Source organism: Mixophyes fleayi, chromosome 6, assembly GCF_038048845.1.
Source record: "Mixophyes fleayi isolate aMixFle1 chromosome 6, aMixFle1.hap1, whole genome shotgun sequence".
Taxonomy (NCBI): Eukaryota; Metazoa; Chordata; class Amphibia; order Anura; family Limnodynastidae; genus Mixophyes; species Mixophyes fleayi.
This window is the reverse complement of record NC_134407.1, coordinates 176,545,004-176,570,674: the sequence shown is the minus strand read 5'-3', so window position 1 is coordinate 176,570,674 and position 25,671 is coordinate 176,545,004. Positions and strand designations below refer to the sequence as shown.

The following is a 25,671-nucleotide window of genomic DNA, read 5'->3' as shown; positions in this document are numbered from 1 at the left end:
AATTAGATATAAAATGGCCTAACTGGCCATTCAAATTGCAGCGTATATGAGCACCTTAAAACCTGTAGATGAATGGTTGGTGGGCGGGACTGGAGCAAGCTTTGTGGGCACCACCCCCTCAGGTGTAGACCCCCATTCGCACTGCTTCTTACCTTATCAAGGCAGGAGGTGGGGGCAGCATCCCCTGGGATTGTGGCTCTGGACTATGACATCATAACCAAGCGCCACAGTGTATAACTGACATTTACAAGCAACAGCCAACAACTCCATAGGTAAGAAGCTGCCGAATGCTTATTATCTATGTCGGATGCTCCATATGGCATTGCTGCATAGGCATTAGATACACTGTATAAGTGGCATTATGACACACATTTAGGCCAATGGTCATCATGATCTTCCCTGTCTAAATCACCAAATTGTGCAATGAAATCTCCGGGTGTGTACTTACCTTTGTGACAGGTAAAGCAAAGGTCATAATATTTATTACATCTGCTACCTGCTATATTATATTGGTCGGGTTATGTGAATATCTTCGATAAGTGCTAATGTGATACTTTCGGTAACAGAAAACATTATAGCTACAAGTGAGAAATTAATAATCTTGCCTCTGCTAGACTCGCCCACGAGAAGAGATCTGGTCGACGTCCCTTTCCCGAGACCCCGTAATCTACCTTGCAGAAAATGAGGACCAGCCAGAGAGGTGGATTGGCAGTACATAGTGCGGCCTGAAAGCAGTACCGGATGTTGCCCAGTTGATACACTACACGTCTGATTGAAATCTTCTTTTCTTTCAGCAATCAAGTTTAAATTAATGAAAGATATAATCCAAAAGTGATAATAGCCAACAATTGTAGCCATTGATACAGTGTTGGTCATTGATAAGCCTTGAGGGATCTATACAAGAGTAGCTAGAGCAGTATTCTCATGCTCCAGCCAATCACAGGCCAGCTGCTCTGATTAACTATTCGCAGACAGGCTCCTTTTCATTCATGTGTGTCATAGCTCCAGAAGGAGCAAGTCCTACATCATCCAACAGGTTTTCCTTTTTTATTTATTGCACTCCTAAATCTTTAGATCACTATGGATTTAATAATAATGATCACCCACTTGTTTAACCAGTTAGTTTGGGACATCATAATATAATGAAAAACTGGCAAAGTACTGTTTAAGAGGTAACCCTGGGGCCCACTGCACGGGAATTAGCGAGCTGTGGGCCCCGGATCCCTCCTCCCGACTTTACTGCACTGGGGCCCACAGCTCCCTAGTTCCGTCTCTATAATCCATATCATATGTTGAAGATTTACTATAGCCTAATATTCCAATGTAGCTCTACACAGTCCTAGTATTACAGTAGGACACAACAATATGACAATCTAGCGCAGTAACAGTCTAGTGCAGAGATAATCTCTCCCATATCCCTATAGTAATCCCTTCATTTACAATGTATGTCCTACATTCCCAACGTGGATCAATTATCATCTTGTTCCATATTATTATCGTCCAAAGACTAATCCTGCTCCCATAGACAATAATCCTTTTTCTAGAAACAATAATCCAAGTGCAGAAGGAGGAAGAAGAGAGAGGGGAGAATCAGGGAAAGGGATACTAGGAACCAAGCAAGTGGAGGGCAGAGTTCAGGAGGCACTCAGGAGGCTAGACCATGCCCTTCACAATACTGTCATAATGGGGGAGTTCAAGAATGGTCCCCCGTTCACAATGCCTTTGTTGTCAGAAACCAGACACTACGAGTTGGAATCCGAACTACCGTTACCCGTCTGCTTGTCCGTGGTACCAGTATTAGAACAGGTGGTCAATGGCGTAAAGCCATGGCAATACCATTTCTAAACTCCAAATAATAAATTAACAAGGAAAGAGAGACATCTATTTATGTAAAAGGGTTCTCTTGTTTTCCCCACCACGCGGAGATGAAGAAAACCTTTCGCCTTTTTGACAGACGACAGGAAAAACCTCCACATGGTACAAACAACACTCACTCCTCCTAGGGTGTCTTAAATTGTTCCAAAATACGTGAATCCAAAATACAACATCTTATACATCTGGTTCAGGTCTTCCATCGTCTGTATCTAGGATTCAGCTGCTCTGTTTTCCTTCAGATCATCCTAGGGTCCATTGTGTCATATGTCAGAGATACCATCAGCTACGGCTGGGCCCTGGGGTATCAGTAAAAGGAATCAGTACTGTTTAATCATTTCCTTTCTCCTCCTCATTGGATTTGCTCTTTGCTCTTCTTGAGTATATCCATCCCCCACCTTAACTTTTCCATCATTTTTTGGCCCTTCCAGCACCATCTCTAACTCTACCTCCGTCTCCATAGCTGCAGCCCCCCCTGACACCTTCTCCTCACCTGCAACCCCCACTGACACTTTCTCACTCGCCATCTTCTGACGCTCCTCGGCGCCAAACAGGCTCCTCCGTCATTTTATACACTCAGACATGGGCGTTCGTTTCTGCTGTGGACCAATCAGCGATGATGCACGCCGAGAATGGAGCATTCCATTAAATACAAAGGGATTTTATTATTAGGGAATATTCATTGCATTGCACTTTAGCAGTTAAATGTTTTTCTAAATTTAATGTATATTACTAAACTTCTATTTTATATGAATGAATGAAGAGATAGTGTTGCCTTCTCTTTTTATGCAGCTTTGGGTGTTAACTATAACGAAAGCTCTGCCCCTGTATGCTAATGTCTTTGGTATCTCGTTACATTTCCCTCAAATGTCACTGCAGTGTGTACGAAATTAAAATCATTGCTCACGTCAACATGGCTGTAAAAAGTCGCTAAAGGGATGTCCGCTCTTCACTTTATCGTCCTAAACAAGGCTAGTGTGTATGCAGTCCATGGACCGAGCGATCAGACCATCGATCGCATGTAAAAATCGCTCGGCATAAAAAGTTGGTCGAAATTTCTGTAGTGTGTACCCAGCTTTACTCTAGATCTGTCTACTGCAGGGGGTAAATGTATCTAGCTGAGAGTTTTACGCCGGGTTTGTATTTAGTACATTCTACAAAATGATAGCTAGAATCTGATTGGTTGCTATAGGCAACATCTCCACTTTTCAAACCCACAGGAAAACTCTCCGCTAGATACATTTACCCCCAGATGTGCTCAGCTCCATTCCTCAGGTGAAGTAAAACATTCATGCTGAGGGCTAGTTTCCATCACCTCTGAAAACGATTTAAAAGAAGTCCTTATGTGGAATGAAATGTTCCGCAGCTCCAGGACTATCGTTTAAATAATCTCACCTGAGCAAACAAAATCTCAGTTTTATACGTAGGTACACAATGACAATAGGCACACAATAGGCATATGTAAAAACCAGTTTACCTAGCTCCTACCATCAAAAATGAAATCTTGCACACTGGATTACAGCAGATCCTGTTATTGACATTGTTACTAGGCTAGGGGACTGAAAGCAGCTTGGAGCTTGAGTGACTTAATCTTCTTCATTAAATATCAATGGCCTAGCCGATAGGCACTCACCAAGAACGAAAAAAAGGCCTAGATAGCACACCTGCAGTGTGGCTCTGTTACATCTCCCCCCTCCTTTGCACAGCACTCCATATTCTACCAGAGTGTGTCCGCTATTTAAGTTGTGAGTACCAAATAATACATCACAAAGAAGCTACACTGTGGCCATAGACCTATTAATATATTGGAATACATGTGATAAAGGTATATCTCTATAACTTGCGCTGTCCCCTTTAGCAGTAACATTATACAAAGAACTGCATATGTGGACTTTTTTTTTTTTTTCTGGTTAAGCAAAACTATTGATTAGATAAAATATTATGATGCACTCTACTGCTCTCATGTGGAATTTTTCAGAACTGCATCCATTTTGAATTCAGTGACTGATTCTATTACCCATTCCCTACCAATCCTCTTATTTAACGCTTTTTTTAGAATCTCGATTCCTGCAATAACATTGACAAGGCCTTAAATATTGTTAAATTATCATCATCATGTGCAAAGTTTAGAATAATCCAGCTAATAAAGCTCAATTACAAACTGCAACAAAAAACACCAAAATGCAGTGAAACATCCCTTCAAAGCTCAGCTTACTACCACCGTAATCATTTCTCTACTAAGATACTGCTCAGTTTAGCCTCGTTTGGGTCTTAAATTAAATTAATCATGAGTGTAAGAGAACATGCACACAGTTTTTTTTTTGTGGTTTTTAACCTATGGAAAAGCACAATGTAATAGAAATATGGAAACATGCAGAATGCACCACATGGAAAGTACAGGTCAAGACATATCAGATGTGGTGGAAAAGTCAGGTCCTGAAAGGTGATGAAAAAGACTGTGCATCCTCCTGCTGAGCGGAGAACACCCCTATAAATACATTCACTCCACCTATCTATCTCCTTTACATATATAATCAAACAAAATGAAATCTCTTTTTTTGCATGTGGAGAACAAGTAGGCACACTCACCCGCCTAATCCATACTCCGCAAGAAATGCTCCTGTATTCCCATTTTCTGCCATCAGAAGCAAACGTCCCTTCCTCCTCACAGACCTAGCCATCATGGCCTCCAAATCTCGGGGCTTACCAAGAAACGTGTGCTTTTCTATGTGTATAAATGAGCCTTATGGCTTTTGTACATTAGCTCATTTTAGAACTGCTCTTTCACACCCCTGTAGACTGTCTCAATGCAAGACTGGGTACAACGGTAGGTACAAGAAGTCACAAAGGGACATTTGCTGTTCATAAATTACACTTACTGACTAGATAATCATCATCATCACCATTTATTTATATAGCACCACTGATTCCGCAGCGCTGTACAGAGAACTCACTCACATCGGTCCCTGCCCCATTGGAGCTTACAGCCTAAATTCCCTAACATACATACATACACAGACAGAGACACAGACACTGGGGTCAATTTTGATAGCAGCCAATTAACCTACCAGTATGTTTTTGGAGTGTGGAAGGAAACCGGAGAACCCGGAGGAAACCCACACAAACACGGGGAGAACATAGAGATAAGGCCATGGTCGGGAATTTAACTTATGACACCAGTGCTGTTAGGCAGAAGTGCTAACCACTTAGCCACAGTGCTGCCCCAAGTGCCTAGATATTTGCAGTAAAAACACTCAGATTTGCTTGCCTCTTAAAGGTACACCGATGCCAGACATTGAAACATGAGGTATTGGTTCTTATTTTGATCAAAACATCTAACTTTAACTGCATATTAATGGTGTTTGAAGCATATATATCAGTGTACGACCTGCATACAATGCGGTGCCCTCGACGCTGGGATGCAGGCTTAAATGTTTTCATCAAATTATGAACCAATACCTCATGTTTTCATTTTGCTAGATACAACCGCATATGCAGTGTTAAGGAGGAGCGCTGACAGCAACTGTCTTTTTGGAGTTTATATATTTAGGGCATTTATATTGCCATGCAGCTGGTACTATGTATAACATGGGATTAACCAAGCACTGGCTTATTTCCTCTATATACACACTGGCATACTCATAGTTCCACATTACACATGCCACACAAAACGCTGCAAGATACTGGTTACAATTTGACAATTTATTTTCACATATTCAATCCTTGCCCCCAACAATGGAGCTTTATAATACCTAGGAAGAAAGATAGAATGTGGTGATAATTCTAGAACCATACTTTTTTCTATTCTGCTGGGCTGGTGCGGAAAGCACACTGTTTATATTCTTAAATGTATTAATGCTATCAAATAGAGATGAAGAATAATTAATAATTACAAATTAATTTAAATATGGTTTAGTGGAGATGTGCAAGTACAAATTGTAAACCGTTTTGACACACAAAAAACATAAGTCTTAAATAACTACACCGACGAAAATTGTGAAGGGTTAAAATTTCAGCATTCTTCAATAAGGCATGCACTGTCCTCACTCTCGGCAGGTTCCTGCCACAGTGACATCGTCAGCGCTATTCTCCTTGAGTAAAATAGTGGTCTCTGCAAATCACAAATTTAAAATCTTGATTTTAAAATAGGTTTGTCATTGTAAAAGTCCTGATTGATCCGTTGCTGGAGGAGATGCCAGGCTTTCTGTACCTGAATAACAGAAGACAAGATAAGTCATAGACGCTATATTAATCAGCACTTAGTACATTTAGGGGCATATTCAATTGTCCGGTTTCCGCGACGCGTTAAAACTACTACTGTTATTACGGTAATAGCTGGATTTCAGCTCGCGGCTCAGGGAGCTGCGCGCTGAAATCCAGTGAGAAAACTATAGTAATAACGGTAACAGTGCGCGAAGATTTTCTGCGTTTCCGCCGACAACTGAATATGCCCTTATACTGCACCAAAATCCCGGGTTTTTGCCGGGGCGAGCTCAAACGACCCGGGTCTTGGTGCAGTATGAATGGTACAAGTCAAAAATCCCAGGTCTTCAACCCGGGATTTATCGAGGAGTAATTCCCGGGTCGGACCTGGGTTGCCTGCACTATGAATGGTGCAACCCGGGTTTTTCAACCCGGGTTGCACAGAAAACAGGCTGATTGGCTGTCTGCCTGTCTCTGGTGGATGCTGTCATCGGTGGGAGCCCGTGGAAGATTCGAGAAGGAGTTTATGAGAAATGGTGGATGGTGGAGTGCAGATCAAGCTAAAGCAAAATTGGCGTTTGTTGGAGAAAATTGCTTTTATTTCACTGAAAAAGTGTGTATTAACAGTAAACAATCACCACCCACTTTTGCATCATCTTTATGCGTCAAAAAACCAGTCACCTTTCAATGACATCACCATTTTTCAGCCAATGAAAACTGCTCTGGTGATGACTCCCACAAATTGCCAGGGCACAGACTTGTGCAGTATGAATGGGGTCAACCCGGGAAATTTCCGGGTCCGAGGTGCAGTATGAATGGTGTTTCTGAGCTGGGACGCTCCGAGCCCCTGCAAAAACCCGGCTTGAAAAACCCGGGATATTGCCGGGGCGGCTGTATGAAAGCGGTATTAGAGACAATTTCTAAGCAGACACAAAAGCCCATGCGCACACCCATGTGTTGTTTTTTTGTTTTGTTTTTTTTAATGCTTTAATATCATCCACTTATTAAACTAGCACCATTGTAAAAATATTATGGAAATATGTAAAAATAAATGTAAATATGATAAGTTTCATTAAACGAAGAGGCTCACTTACAGTTGCACACAAGCCCCGTTCTTTAGCATAAAATACGCATTTCATACTATGCACGTGCACCAAAACTGGACATGCCTGTATTAATCATCATCATTTATATATATAGCGCCACTGATTCCACAGAGAACTCACTCACATCAGTCCCTGCCCCATTGGAGCTTACAGGCTAAGTTCCCTAATATAGACAGACAGACAGACAGACAGACAGACACTAGGGTCAATTTTGATAGCAGCCAATTAACCTACTAGTATGTTTTTGGAGTGTGGGAGGAAACCCACGCAAACACGGGTAGAACATACAAACTCCACACAGATAAGGCCATGGTCTGGAATTGAACTCATGACCCCAGCGCTGTGAGGCAGAAGTGCTAACCACTTAGCCACCCACTTGCACATCCTTATGTCTGGAGAGGAAGAAGGGGCTTGCAAGATAGGCAGAGTACAGTAAAGAAATGTTCACATAATTGCAAGATTATTAAAGGTTGAAGCAGCTGCAACTGCCAGGAGTTGTAACTGTTACAGGTGCTTGACCCCAGGAGCAAAGATCTTTGCAGTGTAAAAAGAAAAAAAAAAGGTTTAATGAAATAAATCAATGGGCACAGTGTGGGGTCTCAGCGCAAAAGATGCAACTAGCAAAAGGCTGGGCTGGTCACACTATAACAGGGAAACATACAGTGTCATAAGCACTAGCCCGCAAAACCCCCGATAAAATGTAGGTCCCCTCTAAGTAAAAATTGCCACGTGCTGAAGCCTTGGGGACCCCCACCCAACACCCCAAATCGGTGGGTGTTGGGGTAATTACATGCTAAATAGTTTAAAAAATAAAAATAAAATAATCCACCTGCCCTTTCTATTATTAATTCAAACCGCTCATATTCAATTCTCTGCTGTACTTTTTCTGGCTTCTTAGTAATCATCTACAATGTTTCACTAAGGTCATGGGTTTGATTCTGATCATGGTCCCATCAGAATGTTGTTTGTGTGTTTGCATTGGATTTTCTATGGGTGGTCTAGTTTTATCAAACATTCCAAAGACATACTGGTTTCTAACAAAATTAACCCTAGTGTGCGTTTTCTCCGTCAGCTGCACTGGGGCAGACTAATCTGGACAATTAAATATTGTCTGTAAAGGGTTCATTCCTCTGGTGTCTGCTCTCTATCGGGATAAAAGAATCAGAAAGCATTCCAACCTCCCAGACCTATGTACTAGCATCAACCTGCGGCAATCTGCTTACCTGTTTCTGCGTGATCTCTGGCTCCCAAAGAGTGCACAGGACCACATTGGATAGTTCTACCCGCTCTTGGTTAGACATCTGGCTGGCCAGTCTGTTCTTAGCAGCTTCCTCGCCGACACCATCTCTATTCATTATACGCAAAACAGCCTGATTGGGCGACAAAGGAAATATCAAGCTGTAACTTAACCCTTAAAATACATTCACACAGTAGGGCAAACTGGATGGATCAGCTACTCTGAATGAATGGTTCCCGGGCACATCGCTGGCATTGTTACTACCAAGCAATATAAATTTACATCATATAAAGATTCTATGCAACAAGATTGTTTGGGAATGGGTTACAATAAATAACATTTTGAGGATACATTATCACTATGCTATTAGGTGACTTTGGTAGAACAATGCATATTACCACTTTGATATAGGTTAGAATAACCACATTTTCTGCTAATCAATTTATGGGGCTTTTATTTTGACTTTAGTTGCAGCAGACATGCAGTGAGCTGCAGTTTTTGTACACCACGTATGACTGCTATGCTGCAGTTTTGTACACCACGTATGACAGGGGGAACATATGTAAGTTGTGATTTCTCACATTTCGTAGTTCCATACAAGCATTCAGCAATGGGTCATTACAAATCACCACTGGGAGGCACATTTTGTTTTATGTATACAGATGATTTAGGATTAGACTTGGCCAGGCAATAAATACAGTAGCACCACATATATACCTGCATATTTCTGTTCAGATGTATTACAAGACACTTACAGCATAACGAGAACAATGACCAGAGTGTGTAAGTCATATAGCTTCACTACAGCAAGACACAGAGTATAGATGTTTGTGTGTCCCTTGTCGTACGTATCTATGTAACATGTCTATTCTTAAGCTACATGTGTTGCCTACCTAGTTAAGGTTCTTATGAGAGTTCATTTGTTATTGCAGTGAAATCACCAAGGGACAAGGCCGTATTAGCTCAAGACATCTGCAGTGTGTTTTGTTTATTTTTATATTGTGCTGACAATTTCATGTACCCTGGACTCTGGAGCTTACAATCTAATCTTCTGTGTTTGATTCAGATAAAATGACACAGGAGACTGCTTTAAACTAAGGACTTTAACAAATCTCGCAATGTTCTTATTTTACATGCAAGACAACATTTCCGAGCCAGCTCCGTAGCTGGGCTCACGGACCGCCATTTATAACGACAAAGGGGGAAGGGAGGTCTGAAGACTTGACCATAGAAAAAGATGCTGCAAAAGACAGCACCAAGCCCTCTCTGTTCTTTTTCTAGAAAAAAAATAAAAAGAACATACACATGTTTAATTGGATGCTATCCATTACACTACCTTTTTCCTGTGCACCAATTTTCAGAAATGTTCCAGAAAGTATCAGTCTGATTTAAAGTGCAGCTGTCACCTACACAACGTAGAGGCAGTCATTGCACGGTTGAAGCAACACTCAGGAGAATATACGTAACTCTCACAGATGCTGGGAGTATACTTCAATTGAAGTCTATGGATGAAAGAAAATCACCCACCTCCTTTTCTGGTATGATCACTGTCCAAACCTCATGAACCATTTCTGTCCATCCAGCCTCTAACAGTACAGCAGCATCCATCACACAAACAGATATGCCTGGATTAAAAAAAGCACAGTTTGATCATTCTTGGTCTGAGGGTAACACAATAAGCCCCTCATACCTGACACCACCATTTATATCAAGGGGACAGTGTTGACTCAGAGTGAAAGATGTCAGCTGACAAGTGTCAGCTGACAGCTGGCTCGGCGAATCAGTGGAGACCTGACATGTGGCGTCAGAGTGTATAGAGTCTCAGCTGATTGGACAAAGTAGTCAACTGAGATCTGAGACAGGGTCAGCACTACCCAATTTGAATGTTCCTCTGGCTGCTATTCATCTAGGTATGATGTTATTGTATACTGGTAGTCTCCTTTAACATCTTGAGAAGAGATCAAAGTGGTTTTGAATGCTCAGCTATACGATACAGTACGTTCAGTAACACATGATGTGAAAGATCTGTTGTTCAGTTCATTATGTATGTAGGTATGCATGTGCAGCACAGTACAAAGTGTCAGTGACGTGGAGAGGAATATGATGAGAGTAAGGGGAATAAAGTTTTGCAAGAAGGTTAATTGAGCTGTAATCTATATGGTCCTGAGCCAATAGAACACTGGAACATGAAAATAAAGGTTACCTCTGGCAGCAGCTTCTGCCACAGCCTCTTTAGCAAGTGCAGCTATCGCTGGCCACACAATGTCTGTCAGACGCTTTAAGTGGTCCTACAAGGAACAAAATTCTTTCTATTAGAAAAAAAACAACCTGTGCATTCATCTTACAATTCATGCTTGTTCACTGCTACCCAATACAGTGCATTTGTCAAGGTACTGATATAGCTCTATATAGAGGACACTCTGAAAAGGAGGAACTATGAGGTTTAGGAAGTTTTACGTTTATGACTTGTTTCATAAAAGACAGCAAAAATCTACCACACCTGCAGCAAATGTCTGTATATTGGGGGAAATACAATATTGGATGAACACGAAGAGCTTAAAAGTTATGACGGGTTAACAGGGTGGTTTAATAAAATGTGGAATTCTCCAAATTGCTGCAAGTGGAATAAAACATCTAGATCCAGCTAAAAATTCAGTTTTGGGTGGAAAACCCCAAGTGAAGCCCAGTTCCAGTACCGGATGACTGGCATGCAGCGATTTATGCCACTCTCTTGGCTCCTGCCACCCAGTCTGTTTGCAGGTAGTGCAGTGCGTTATTCTCTGAGGAAGACTGCCAAACAAGGAGAGCTCAATCAGAGACCCGCCAGACAGCCTGATCGCCGGACCCCAGGTAAGTAACCTTTAGGTACCAGGTTTCATTGAAGACATTCCACCAAAAACAAAATTTTAAGCTGTCTGGAGTTATCTTTAGGTTCATGACACTGAAACAAGTGCATGCGAGATAATGTACAAAGGTGGTCATGCCAAGAAGAGTTAATTATTGTGATCTTTCACCTTATTGCCAAACACTTTGCTTCCCATCACCTTCCTGTCTATGGTCCCATCCGCAGAGAGGATATCTGGGAACAAGGAACAAAGGACAATTTGAAACATCCCCGTCAGATTCCCACCACAGGGAGTCTACACATGCATCTAACATATTAGTGACATTTTCATGACCTCATGCATAGCTCTCTGACCTGGGTAACATACATGTCCGTCTGACATTCTACAGGGGTACATACAAATCCTAGTCACAGGACTCTGTATAGATTCCTATCCGCCATCACATGTGAGGAAACTATGAACCAATGATCATCACATACACTCACTATAAACAGGGACAATATGCAGCTGACAAGAGTGGAAATCCTTTAAAATAAACCATCCAAAAAAATGTAAACAATCCCTGCTGTACATTAACATGCATGGATACACAATATACCTGAGCCAAATTCATTTACAACTTGCTGATAGGCCAATCCTCCAGGTGTATAACTGTGATGTCCTAACTTATCACAGTCTATCACAGCAGCTCCCAGGGCCTCCAGTCTCTTCGCGATAGAGGTCTTCCCACTGCCGCTGCCTCCCGTTAGACCGATGACGTAGGGACGGGCAGGGATGCTGGGGTTCTCCTGTGGAAACACTTTCCAATATTCACTTCTGACAATGGCTGCAGCATCCAGACTTTTATACAGACATGCATGAGGAATACACATCCTGCATCATCATCATTTATTTATATAGCGCCACTAATTCCACGTGCACCAAACTTTGCCATCCAATGCACTAAATACAGTCAACTTACAAAAATACATCTCTGATTTCTCTGCTTAAATCCTTTGGGGCACATGTCAGTGTAGGTTACCTCAGCCTTGTCACTGATTAATCAGAATTCTTATTTCCCCAGAAACCAAACTGATGGACTTCTAAATTCACCTTCTCCCCTTGTTACTCTTCAACAACCTCTTTAATTTCACTTCCAACCTCAATTATGTCTAATTCCAGTCTATTCTGTTCTCAAAAATGGTTGAAAATACACTTTATTGTGTTTAGATCACTGGTATACTTTTAAAGCAAACACAGTAAAAGAAGTTTAGACAGTATTGAGGGTTCTTACAGCCGGAAGTTTCAGGAGAGTCCCCAGTAATCTCTTCCTGAAGCTGGAAGAACTGATTTTCTCCTCCTCATTCTCAGAATGCAGAGGATCGGTAACCAGCTTGATTTCTTGAATGGCCAGTTCATCAAGGCCCTGAGGGATAGAAGACGAGTTAAGGTATAACATAATAACTGCTTTGCAGACCAAAGTTTCACAAAACTAACACACAGGTTTTCTATGAATAGCTACTTTCTTATATTTAGAAATATATTTAGTATATGTAGATCCAATGCCATGACAGACCTTATACTGATATGCAATGAACTGAGTGTAAGATATTTGTTCTCTGTGTTCAGCATGTGATCACAGCCTTCATTTATATCTGCAGACTACCCAACTTCTGAAAAGTGCATAGCCGGACACGTCTAAGTGTTTAATTCTGAATCATACACTACCAATGATTTTTTAATTTACCTAAAAAAGATATCTGCATTGTCCTTGCCATACACTGTACTGCTAAAACAGCAAAATGTAAATCTTTTTACAAAATATGGAATTTTAGAAAATGACAAGATTAAGAGAATATTTACATCAGTTTAAAGGAACATAACAGGTTGAAGAAACACTGTTCAAGCTAATGAAGCATAAAAAAAACCATTTTTAAATATAGAAGTAAAAGAATATATGTCTTATTTTTTATTTTTAATGAAACAGTTTGTGGTAGTTGGGTATGCAAAGATTTGACATTTTCTATTATACAGCAAATAGCTTCTTGTTGTGTCTTCCACGACTTTTACATGAAGAACCTAAGAATGAGAATTAATCTGTCACAGAAACCTTAATTTAGACATCTCGGCAATCTGACGACATTCCTGTTACATTATCTCCCTCCCCAGCCTGCTCAAAGAAATGTTCGGCTACAGTGAGGTATCTAACCTTAAGATCAATACAGAACTGCCTGAAGGGACCTTAACTACCTCCTTATACCAAAAACCTATTGGATACGAAATGTCACTTCCCATAGCAACTACACATACTGAAATACCCAGGAGTTCACTTAACCAGAAAATATGATCAACTATAGGTGGCTAATTATCCACCCTGGCTTCAATCTCTGAAATCAGATTTATCCGGAGGGAATAAACATATAATCTCCTGGGTCAGACAGGCTACTGTGATAAGAATAAACATGTTCTCAGCACTACCGGTGAAAATTACAGCCATAATATGTACAAGGTCTTCAACAAATGGTCATTAAATTCATATGGTTGGGGGAGAAAACCAGAGTATGCCCGCACATAGTACACAATTCCTCGAGACAAAGGAGGATTCACAATTTTTATTCCACCACAGCTCCCATAGCTCAATGCAATTTGAGGCTCAACAAAAGTGTGGGTGGAGATTGGGTCAGTGATAATTAACTAAACATCAATATCCACTATACTCTGTGTCCCTCCAGCCTCCGCAAAGGGCTCTCTGCTCCAAAACTGTGCCCATTAGAAGGTATTCATTACGAATGTGGGACACCAACACTCCAGGGTTTAGTTTCACCTTCCCAATGATGGGTGAAATAACCCAGATTTCACTCTTGGGCCATGAACCTTTGACTATTCTCACACTGGATTTCTCGAATTGCTCAGTTACATTTTTCCCCAAAACGTCACAGAGTATCAAGAATGGTTCTACAGCCCATGTTCAAGGAGTCACTGTTCTACCAGAGTCACTATGTTTGCACAGACATACCCCCCGAAAGATTTTAACTATTTATTGATTTACAATATAGAACCCAAGGATTCCTGGAGGTTAACTGGGAGAAAGATATGGAGAAGATCCCCGACCCTGAAGAATAGTCACTCATCAGAACCAATGTATGACAGAGCTCAATAAGTGATGTTTAAAAAAAAAAAAAGCTTTTTATACATAGTACCTAATTCCCAGGGGACTACGCACAATTTTGTCCTGGCACCTCTAATCTGTGTTGAAGATTGTGTGGTCAGGAAAACTGCCACATTTAGTGAGATAGTCTTAAGATAGCAAGTGAAATTCATTCCTAAAATAAGCCAATTCATAGGATCACCACAACATGACTCTCAGACTTGCTCTTTTACTCTCTCCCTCCACCTTCTCTTTTGGGAATCCATAACAAACACAGAAACTAATATGTCATGTCTTAATTACCATAAAGTGCCAAATTGCTTCTTGTTAGAGGAATACAAAGCCCCCCCCACCATTCATTGCCTCCATAGTAAATATAATATGGCATGCCTGTAAAATGGAATAGACTAATAATAATTACCCAGACAAATTCTCATAGGCCCCATGGTACTACTACTTTAAAATCCCCCTGCCCCGCCCCACTCTGACCTTTAGCATATTGCACCAAAAGACAAAAAGAGGAGCTAAATAGAGCTCCCCGTCAACTCTGATCCCTCTTTCTCCAGGCTGATTTACTGCTTGCTTTAGCCCTCCACACCTCTATAGCAAATATATATATATGGATTTTTTTACATTATACTTGTCAGTGTAGTTTCTCTTACTGCTTTTTTGGACTCTATATGGAATTCTATGGATTATGTTATTCATTCTTGATCCCCCCAATCCTCTTCTTTTATTTGTCAAAACTTTCAATAAATGTCCCCACCTCTAAGCATTTCAAATTCTATAACAGGGCACAATGAAGCCCAGAGAAGAAGGTTAGGTTTACATTTTCTTGACGTCTCTTGTTCACAGACTGTCCTCCCTTGTTGGTCTCTTCACTGACCACAATGCATTTCAGCTCTTGGTCAGTGATAGATGGGCCATAAGGATCGGATATAGGCACTATGTCATACAGCAGAGATGGCTTCACGTCGACCAGGAACAGAGACAATTTTTCTACTCTATTCTCATAGGGTTCGATCAGTTCCTTCAAGATTTTACCTGAAACAATAAAAAAGAAAAAAATTAAGTTGTGCTATTTATACTATATTCTAATCTAATTTGAAAATTTGGGACTTCAAGAAAAGGGCAAGACATGTCATGGAAAGCAGGTCGCTACAGCAACTACAACTGCTGCACGCTGGTATTGAAGCTTGCATACACAGAGCGAGCTTAGATGTGACCATTTCTGACAGTATAATAGCAACTTCCTGCTAATGCAGATATGAAACTATTCAGTCCAGCGGAGAAGCCGCAGGGCGCAACACTGCTCCTCTTATTATCTGCAGTGGTGAGGACTAGACCAAATGGGGGAAATGCTCTGTTTAATGGGCCCAAACTAAGTAAGAACCTGTTTTTGTGATAGTCATTGGTGGCATAATAAAGAGTTATGCACAATTCAGCCCAACCTTACTATCACTGTGCAGGCTAATATATTACATTATTAATTTAAGGAACATTGTATATAATGGTGACAGAAGCACTGGGCAAGTAGTGAATGGCAGAGGTATATGTCCCAGGCTGTCTTGTTTGCTTTTAAACCCCAGGAGGAAGCTCCTCCCCACACAAAAACAACGCTATCTCAGCTACAGGAAAAGCTGGTATAAGAGTCCCTGGGGTATGAATGGAGAGAGAAGGGTGGGCTCCATTCACATGGCCCATTCCTAGTCTTCCAAATTACCTGCATTAGTGCTGGGTAATCAGGAGTTGCACCTGCATGGTGCTTGGAAAAACTGCAAAATCACTCTCTCAGACCTGGGGAGGAGGTTGGATGCCTCCTGAGACACTGCAAATGGTGATCAGTAAGCTCTGTATTTTGTATGTGTATGGGACACAAGGTCCTAGACATGAGTGAGGGTGTTCCTGCGTGTTAAGTTAGAAGCCGTACAGGCTAGGACTTTTGTTTCTGTTTGTTTATTTTTATGCTTGGAGAATAAATCTAGCTGAGGCTAGTTAAACCACGACACTGGTGAGATTTATCTAGCTGAAGTGTGTGTAGTGCAGCAGTCTAACCCCATGAGGCAGTACCCTAACCCAGACCTTACGACAATACCATATTCAGTATTTACAAGCTAGCTATTATTAAATATGTTATGTCACCTGCTAATGTGCACCATCACATCCCTAAAAATATTTTTTGTATGGCTTGTAAATAATTTTGGACAAAATGATTGGCTCCTAACCATTGGCCTCTGGATCCTACCTTTGCAGTACATTTGTCCAGGCCTGTTCAAGGATAATAGATACCAAGCCCAGTCCATAGCTGTCCATGCACACACACAATTTAGGTTTACCAATTTACTGTCTTTGGCTCCAAACAATCATTATACAGAAACGAAACTTTTTTGATCAGATTTGAATGGACATAGTGGAAAACTTCATTAAGACAATGTCCCCTTCATCATTTAGTCCAGAAGTGGAGGGGACAGTGCAAAACATTTATATTTATTAGTTCAACCAGGTATTTGAATAACAGAATCAGTAAAATTCTACCAAATTGTTCGCTGATGCAGTCATCCGTCACGCCAAACTCTTTGGCCCACTAGCAAATTTTCACAGGTTCCTAAAAACTCTTTAGACACCATGTAACACAACCAACAATGAAAAGATTACTCACTGTCCAGCAGTCCTTTGTCGGCAACACCAATAAGAAGACGCCTTTCAGACAGCAAACAACAAACACTCAATAGGATTTTGTGAGCATTGTGCAACCTGTCAAAAGTTCCTCCCACCACAACATCGCTGTGACTCGCCAGTGGTGTTCCTCCTCCATCATCCGGGTCCTTAGGATTAATAACGTCATCGGTCAGCCCATACTCTGGGTACAGTAAGACGGATATCAAGTTTGGTTGACAACTGTAACTGTTTGTTGCATAGCGCTCCAGCTGCTGCTTGACAGGGTTATACTGGCCACCATCACTAGTCTGAAAGTCTGTGAGAACTACTTCGGGGGGGTGAGACAGGTTCTGTACAAGGGAAAGAGTTTGCTGGCTGTTGCTTTGGTTTTTAATATTGGTTAAGAGCACACGTACATCCAGGTTGCTATGGACATCTGCATCTGAATACAGCTTAGAAATAAGGTTGCAAACTTCTTGGGTGGCAGGAATGTAGGTAGAACTGGGCTGAGATGAACCAGTCAGGAGAAGCCCAGGTTGGAGGTGGATATACAGGGTCTCTTGGACAATTTTTGATGCAGAGGCTAAAATGGGTGCCAGTTTCATAGACAAGGCTGATAGAGGAGAGGTTAAGACCAGTACACCCGAGCGAAAGACAGACATTGTAGAAGTTCACCTTTAAACAGAAACAACAAAGAGAGTTACTTGGTTGACCTTCAATTTTATTTTTAAACCAAGATTATAAATTAACAAACTTTTGAACTTAAAACGACACTTGCAGTGACCAGCACACAGATAATTTGATAACAAACAGCACTCGTGTTTAATATAATACAGTTCAGGAAATAATTTATCAGTCAAATGAGGACAACGAAAGCTAGAGGCTAACTGTTATATAGAGTGTAACGTGCATTATTTTCACTATGCTATTAAATACAATCTAACGGTCCTCAGACATACCAGACTACAATGATAACTCTGTATTATATCAGCTCTAATTTGTACACCAGTTTATCTGGTATACACTCAGATTGTTAAACATGAACAATGAATGTTATAAGAATCTTGGGGTGAATGGAATGGTCTGACATTCTTTGAAAACTCCATTTACATGTTACTAGTTTTATTTCCAATAATTTGGTTAAGAGACACTTTTTTTTCACTGGCACTTCACTGGCAAATTCACTCAGCAATATATCCTATAGATTGTAAGATTTTGAGCAGGGTCCTTTTACCTCTCTGTCTTTGTAATACCCGTTTTATTATTGTGTTTGTTCCCAATTGTAAAGTGCTACGGAATATGTTGGCGCTATATAAATCAACACGCATGCCAGACGTGACACACGGACCACTTTTGTCTAGCATACTGAGCTCATGTGCAGCAGCTCAGTTTAGTCCATCACCAGCTTCTTTAGAGAAGCAGCTCCAAGGTTTTGCTGTGGAACAGAAGACTTGTGTGCAGACTCCAGCGGTAACTATGCAGCATACTATGAATCGGGGGCACAACCAAGCTGCATACTATGAAGCGGGGGCACAACCAAGCGGCATACTGTGATTAGGGGGCACAACCAAGCGGCATACTATGAATAGGGGGCACAACCAAGCGGCATACTATGAATAGGGGGCACAACCAAGCGGCATACTATGAATTGGTGGACCAATTATGCAGCATACTATGAATTGGTGGACTAATTATACGGCATACTATGAATTGGGGGCACTACTGTTTCATAATTTGAACTGGAGCACCATAACATGTTAATAATAATAATAGCAGAAAAAACACTGAAGATCATAAACAAAGAGTACCCAAGATGTGCAGCAAAACACCTTAGCGCACATAGCAAGACAGGGACTTACTTGTAAGGGGGTTGGAAGCAGGCCTGGACCTTTCACATGCTAATCGTGCTTCTTAGGCGCTAGCCACACCCTCAAAGAGGTGCAGCCACATCCCACTGTGGCTAAAAACCCCTTTGCAGCGTGACAACACCACCTTCAGGGGTGCATTGTAGTGGCACACAAACTATGTCCTAATCATCTATGAAGGGGGCCCACAAGAAGTTGCTGCACCATGGCCCCAAATTCCTCCTGGCATCCCTGCGCTAATGTGTATACTCATCTAGTATGCTGAAACTGAAAACATGAGGAATAAGTAGGCAATTTTATAGCTCGCCCCCACACCTCTAGCACTGTAAGCAGAATTCAGTTGAACACCATTTAGTGAACATGGTCCTCTGTTTAGAATGAGGCATAGTTCAAGTTCATACAGTTAACACTGTGCATGCAAAGTAAGATACAAACTGAAATGATACCAGCATGCAATACTCATCATATACATGTAACGAATACTCACATGCAAAAATAATTGCCACCCTAATTAGACAGGTCCTGCAGACTGCAGGTAGGCCAGATCGCCAGGTGCCCCCACCTCCTGGAGGATCACCTCTCCAGCACTGCTCTCTTTGACAGGTCTTGTTTCTCCGTTTTTTTTTTTTAACTCATCAACAACAACTTTATTGAAAGCAGACAGAATGTGGTCGGGTTAAGTATCAGGCGCTGTACAGTTGTTTTTAGAGACAGAAGTGTCTGTAGTTTCTATAAATGAAGATCTACGGAGGCGGCCATTTTTCTGAAGAACATTTCTTTGATATTTGCGCTATTCATAGGTAGAGAAAAATTACCTCTTCAGACACATTTTTCTTTATCCTTTTGTAAAGGGGTCACTGGCGTCTTTCTCATCCACATTGTTGTTTAGCAGTTACCAGAACTAATGTAGCAGTGGTGCACGGTCCGGTATATGGAATATGTAGTTTCACCCTGCTGTCTGACATTATCGTCATACATTACCCACTGACATAGATTAAAGTCATACCAATTTATGTATAAATATTACCTGAAGATGGAAAATGCATTATAAAAGTGTACTCAATGCCAGTGGGCGGCCAAAGATGGTTTGTGATGTGTACATAGGTTTGATATATTAAGCTATATTTACTAAACTACAGGTTTAAAAAAGTGGAGATGTTGTCTATAGCAACCAATCAGATTCTAGCTGTCATTTTGTAGAATGTACAGTCTACAAAATAACAGCTAGAATCTGATAGGTTGCTATAGGCAACATCTCCTTTTTTAAACCCGCAGTTTAGTAAATATACCCCCTTATGTTAAATACAGAATTGGACAGGTATACAAAAATTATTACAGCGCATAGTGTAGCACAAAAGTTTTCAACCTAACAGTTTAAAGTGATAAAAAAAATATTTTAAATATGTAATCCAGCACAGAGTTCTCTATTAATGTGTCTCCTGACATATCTTTTTTGTTAATATAGGAAGTGCACAATGCCATTATACATGAAAAGCTCATTAGCCTCATTTCAGGAAATGGAAAACTTATTACCAAACTAGAACGCCAAACTCAAGCCTACGACTCTGCATCAGGGCTCCAGCTGCCATGATGCTTTGAAGAGGCCTTGAAGGGTCAACTCAAAACGGTCTTACCAAAAAAAAGTTGCCAAATTGCTAAAGTGGCTCCAGCAGCTCTGTTACGGAAAAAAATTATAAAGCAGACTATTTGCTGACAGGAAAACAGGTGACAACAAACCCAGAACAGCATTTCCCATCTTAAAAATCCAGCAGTTCGTTAGTAAGGAATTCCATTCCTTTTACTCTCTACTATAGTCTAGAAAACGAATTCCATTCCTTTTACTCTCTACTACAGTCTAGAATTCTTCCCACACCCCAATATTTAATCTGGAATTCGCAATAGATGATTACTGAAATCATGAAATCGCCCTCAACTAACCCCTCAACTACTCCCAAAATAACAAAAGAGACAACAGCTTTCCTTCATTCTATAAAAGTGACCTCCTTTCATGGCTCAGATGGCTTGCCGGACCTTTATTACAATTTTGGCCCCTAAACTTACTGTGCTGTTTAACTTTATTTTAGGAGGTGGATCCTTCAACCTATCAAACACTAGGGCCAAAATTGTGGTAATTCTTATAGAAGATAAAGTCCCTTTTCTCTGCCGTATCTACTTATTAAACATTGACCTTAAGAATTTTGCAAAATAATTATCTACCATCCTCTCCTCCCTGATCAATTTGGTTCAAGTTAGTTCAGCTTCCAAGCCACGGACACCATAGATCTGATTCATCATGTCAATGAATGCAAGGAACCAGCTCTCCTTCTTCCCTATGCATTTGACCGTGTTGGGTGACCCTTCATGAAGAGAACTCTTGCCAAATATGGCTTTAATACAATCCATACAAATATACACATATGATACTCAGAACTACAAGATAAATGACAAAAAAACAATCTTAACATTAATTTCAGATCATTTTTAGATGATTCAGATATTTGTGCACTAAAATACACAACACATTTACAATCTCTGTGTGTGGTGCCTTAATTGTGGAAAAAGAGAAAGATAAGGAGGATTGGGTCTCCCCACTATAGGGGGAAGTTGAGTGGGATAGGCAGAAAGAAGGGATAGTAGTGTGTGTGTGTGTGTGTGAGGCGGGGGGGAGGGGTTAAGGGGAGTTATTGAAGTTGTTATTGACGTTATGGGTAAGAGGTAGTCAGTCTGCTCAATTCAATCATTGTTTTGGTGTTAGTTTCAGTTGCTTTGTAGTGAGGATTCGGCCTCTAAGTGGTTGGTCCAAAGAGACTAAGGGGTATATTTACTAAACTGCAGGTTTGAAAAAGTGAAGATGTTGCCTATAGCAACCAATCAGATTCTAGTTACCATTTATGTAGTACATTCTACAAAATGACAGCTAGAATCTGATTGGTTGCTATAGGCAACATCTCCACTTTTTCCAACCTGCAGTTTAGTAAATATACCCCTAAGTGTTCGAGAATCTATTGGAGGTGTTGTGCAGTATAGCCATTATGTGCTCCATGCTGTATGTTGACCATATATTACTGATGATAGCGGATAGAGAAGGTGGTTTAGTTTGTTTCCAGCTGCATGCAATTTAACATTTGGCTGCATTTAGAATATGCCAAATTATCTTTTGACTGTGCCGTAGTATGTGTGGGATGGATCTGGGAAAAAGGGAATATAAATGGCACCATGGGAGCTGGATCTTAGTTTGAGTAGATCATGGACCGGTAAGGGGCTATTTAGGGACAGCTCACCATATGTATGACAGAGTGCCCCTCTGACCACAGGATCTCCAACACAAATTGGAAGAGTTTCGATAAGTGGATTGTAGACATGTTGTACCACCTATAAAAATCTTGTATTAATTGACTTTAACTCTTGCACATATTGAACTTTATAGAGGCATAGCATTTCTAATGGGGAGAAAATTGTATAATAGAGCCTGGTGTTCGCTGAGTCTTTATAGAGGTGCTTAGTTTGTAAGTAGGAAAGAATCTTAAAGGAGCAATATCTGAGAGCAATTTTATATTATGTTGAAAATGCTTGGTTAGTCCATAGGGGATGGTTGGAGCGTAATTGTATATTCAGGTGCAGTGCTACCAAATTGATAATTAGAAGGATATAGTGGGAATTGCTCTCTTCTGTTATCCCTTTTGATCCACAAAAGTGAGTATGTGAAGAACAGGTTATTCTAGGCTGCCTCTATACTTGTCCAAACGCTGAGTGATTATGCTGAGTGCCGCAGGGAACCCTGATCCATATGCATAAGAATACTTTAGAGGAGAATGGAGACTGTACATATTGACCCTGGGTTTCATGACAGCCCAGATTGATTTCATAATTTGAAATTTCTGTGTTTACCAGAGGGTGATGTGGGGCTTGGTTATAGTTAGCAGTTCATCATCTGCATACAGGGTTATCTTGTGTTCTTGAGGGACAACCTTGAAACCAGAAATATCAGTCTATAGCTGCCAGGGTCATTGGTGTCCCGTACTGGTTTAGGAGTCGCCGCTATCTCAGCTCTGGTAGAGGCCGCGTCCAATTTAGTGCTTTGCATAATCAAGTTAAATTGAAATTAAGATCTCCTTGTTCAGAGATGTAAGTGCAGATTTGTATTTCTTCCCACAACCTCCATCCTAAACCCTTCAACCCCCTCTTGCTTCCCTCTTTCAATTCCATCTATTGTGCCTCATCCCCTCTCCACTCATGCTACCCAACTTCATCCCACCTTTCCTTTACCTCATTATTCAATGAAAATGACTGCATTAACTTCTGTCATCCACCCTGATCTCTCAGTTACATACACTAGTATTACTAATTTACTAATTGCCTGCCCTATGTATTTTTTACTTCACTTATTTGTTAACCTAGCATCTTATTTATATCATTTGGAATCATTGTTATGGGGAAGCTTATCTCCGCCAAAACCCTGAAAAATGTATTCTCAACGTTATAGGCTAAAGCAGTGATGGGCAAACTTTTTCAGGAGAGGGCCAAATAAAAAAGAAAAACTTTAGGCGGGCCAATATAATTCATTAAAAAACTCAAATATCGAAATATATAATACAAATTTTTTGAATGGGACGGGAGGGTGTTATATAGCAGTGTTACCTCTATAAGTGCAGCGATCGTACAGACACACCACTTATTTCAGCAGGTTGTTGCAGATCCGTCTTTCTGGTGAGCCACTAACTGACAACACAGCAGCCAATCGAAATCCGCCCTAGTATATGGCCCAGCCCATCTCTTCTCACATGACTTTCAGCCATTAGGGGGCGGGCAGGTGTTTGTATGATTGACATACGAAGTGTCCTTTTAGGAAGGAGGATGAAGTGTAATGGAGGAAATAGCTGGGAAGGCATAAAAATGAAGGTTCTGACACAGGGTCGGCCCTAATAATATTATGCATATTTTAATGAAATTTTTTAAAATATTGGCGGGCCGGATAGAACCTCTAAGTGGGCTGGATCTGGCCCGCGGGCAGGGCCGGATTAAGGGAAGGGAGGCCCCCGGGCTAAGGATTCTGTGAGGCCCCCCCCGTGAACTTACCTCCTTCCATTGTTCCACTCCCTGTAGCAATTACGTGGTAAGTCCTACAGTGACAGCAGGCAGTTAACAGCATAACATTTGCTGTTAGCTGCCTACCAATTTCCTTGAACAAGTGACAGTCAGAGACCCGATAAATGTCGGCGGGCCCCCCAGCTGCCCGAGGCCCCTGGGCTGTAGCCCCTTTAGCCCTATTGTTAATCCGGCTCTGCCCGCAGGCCGTAGTTTGCCCATCACTGGGCTAAAGCCTTATCTCCGGAGAATTTTTTTTGCCCTGTGATAAATATGTCCCAGTCTATTCATAATTTCTTCCTATTCAATAGGTCTGAATGTGACACTTTTACTTATATCTTGAGTAAAGTAGAAAGAGGCAGCATTGACATTTACACACAAGTAAAACACTAGCTAAACCACTGAATGAGGGTTATCCAATTAGTAAGTCAGGTGCCAGCCTCTTCCAGGGTGGCTTTTGTCATAAGCTTTTTGAAGCCTATACTGCGTTAGATCGGCTACATGTGTCTTTAACCAGTGTCTGTCCACACTACGGTTAAGTATTGTCCTACAACTGTTGAGAATTGAAAACCCTACCAAGAATGTAATCTACGTAAAAAGCAAGAAATGAGGACTGAGAATGATTAATCCACTTTTGTTCTTTAAGAACATGTTTGTTTTAGTAACCTCTTTCAAGCGAAGCCACCGTTTTGGGTGGAGGGTTTTTATGGTTTTTTTTTGGGACTGGAGGTTGGGTAAATGATGGTATAATGAAAAGCAAGATAAATACATGACATGATCTCCAGTCTTATGTCGCCCTGAGCATGAAACCTCTAAGTGACAGTGAGCAAAATGAACTCCATGCAAGGAAACTATTGGACAAGTTGTGTTCCCACTTTAAATGATCCACTGGCCCTGAGATATTGCCTGGACTGGGTATTGAAACACAAAACATTGGCTGACTCTCCTTTCATGAGAAAATAAATGGGAACTTTACCACAGTTTCAATGAATCAAACAGTCCTCAAGAAGAACGCTCAGGAAAAGTGGGATTTATGGACCACTTTTTAATGAAATGTCCTTTTAGCATACAGATATACAACAATTTATCACTACCTTAGTATGCCTTGCCTCTCTGGCTTATATAGCCATATTTTTGGTTAATGCAGTTTCTGGGTTTCCATTTTGAATATTACAGTGTAATGTAAATATTGGACTGAAGCTACGTTATTGTCATCCGATGGTTCACAACATTCTAGGTGAAGTAATAGAGATTTGGACTCTTGAGTCAGAAGATGGAGTGATGCCCCTACATAACTGGTGAGATTTCAGGTTTAATCCCTCATAGACTTCTGATTCTGGCTGTTCTCACTTTCTCGTTCCACCCATCAGGTTTTGGATTCTTAATGTATTTTTCTAAAGGGCTTTATGCAGCTTGAATGTGTAGTCTGCCTTCTAGTTGGTGATTAGGAATAGTGATGGGTAACAATAACTTGAAATGTTCATGTGTGAAGTAAAATACATTGATCAGTGTTAAGCTGGCACTCCACTACAACCCTGTCAGAGACTAAATTGTAGCTATTGTATTCATATACCGTCTAACATGAGCCCTTTCACTTGTTAGACAATGCTTAGCTTCAGTGGCGGAACTACCAATGGTGAAGCCGGTGCGGTGCATCGGGGCCATGGAGATA

At 41.0% G+C, this 25,671-nt stretch overlaps 1 protein-coding gene across 2 annotated transcripts; it reads right to left on the bottom strand.

Annotated features, from left to right (window-relative positions):
- Positions 1–5,555: 5,555 nt before the first annotated feature.
- COASY (Coenzyme A synthase) lies at positions 5,556–19,552 on the bottom strand. Of its 2 annotated transcripts, none has more exons than XM_075177381.1 (10): positions 19,402–19,549; positions 17,051–17,724; positions 15,221–15,435; positions 12,538–12,669; positions 11,863–12,052; positions 11,433–11,497; positions 10,622–10,706; positions 9,946–10,043; positions 8,405–8,551; positions 5,556–6,082 (listed from the first exon to the last, which is right to left on the bottom strand). In XM_075177381.1, the coding sequence occupies exons 2-10, from the start codon at positions 17,709–17,711 to the stop codon at positions 5,999–6,001; spliced, it is 1,677 nt and encodes a 558-aa protein (XP_075033482.1). In that variant the 5' UTR covers positions 17,712–17,724; positions 19,402–19,549; the 3' UTR covers positions 5,556–5,998. The 2 variants fall into 2 exon arrangements, 1 of the variants encoding a protein (XP_075033482.1); XR_012677714.1 differs by lacking the exon at positions 5,556–6,082 and adding an exon at positions 9,755–9,824 and having other exon boundaries at positions 8,476–8,551; positions 19,402–19,552.
- Positions 19,553–25,671: the final 6,119 nt, after the last annotated feature.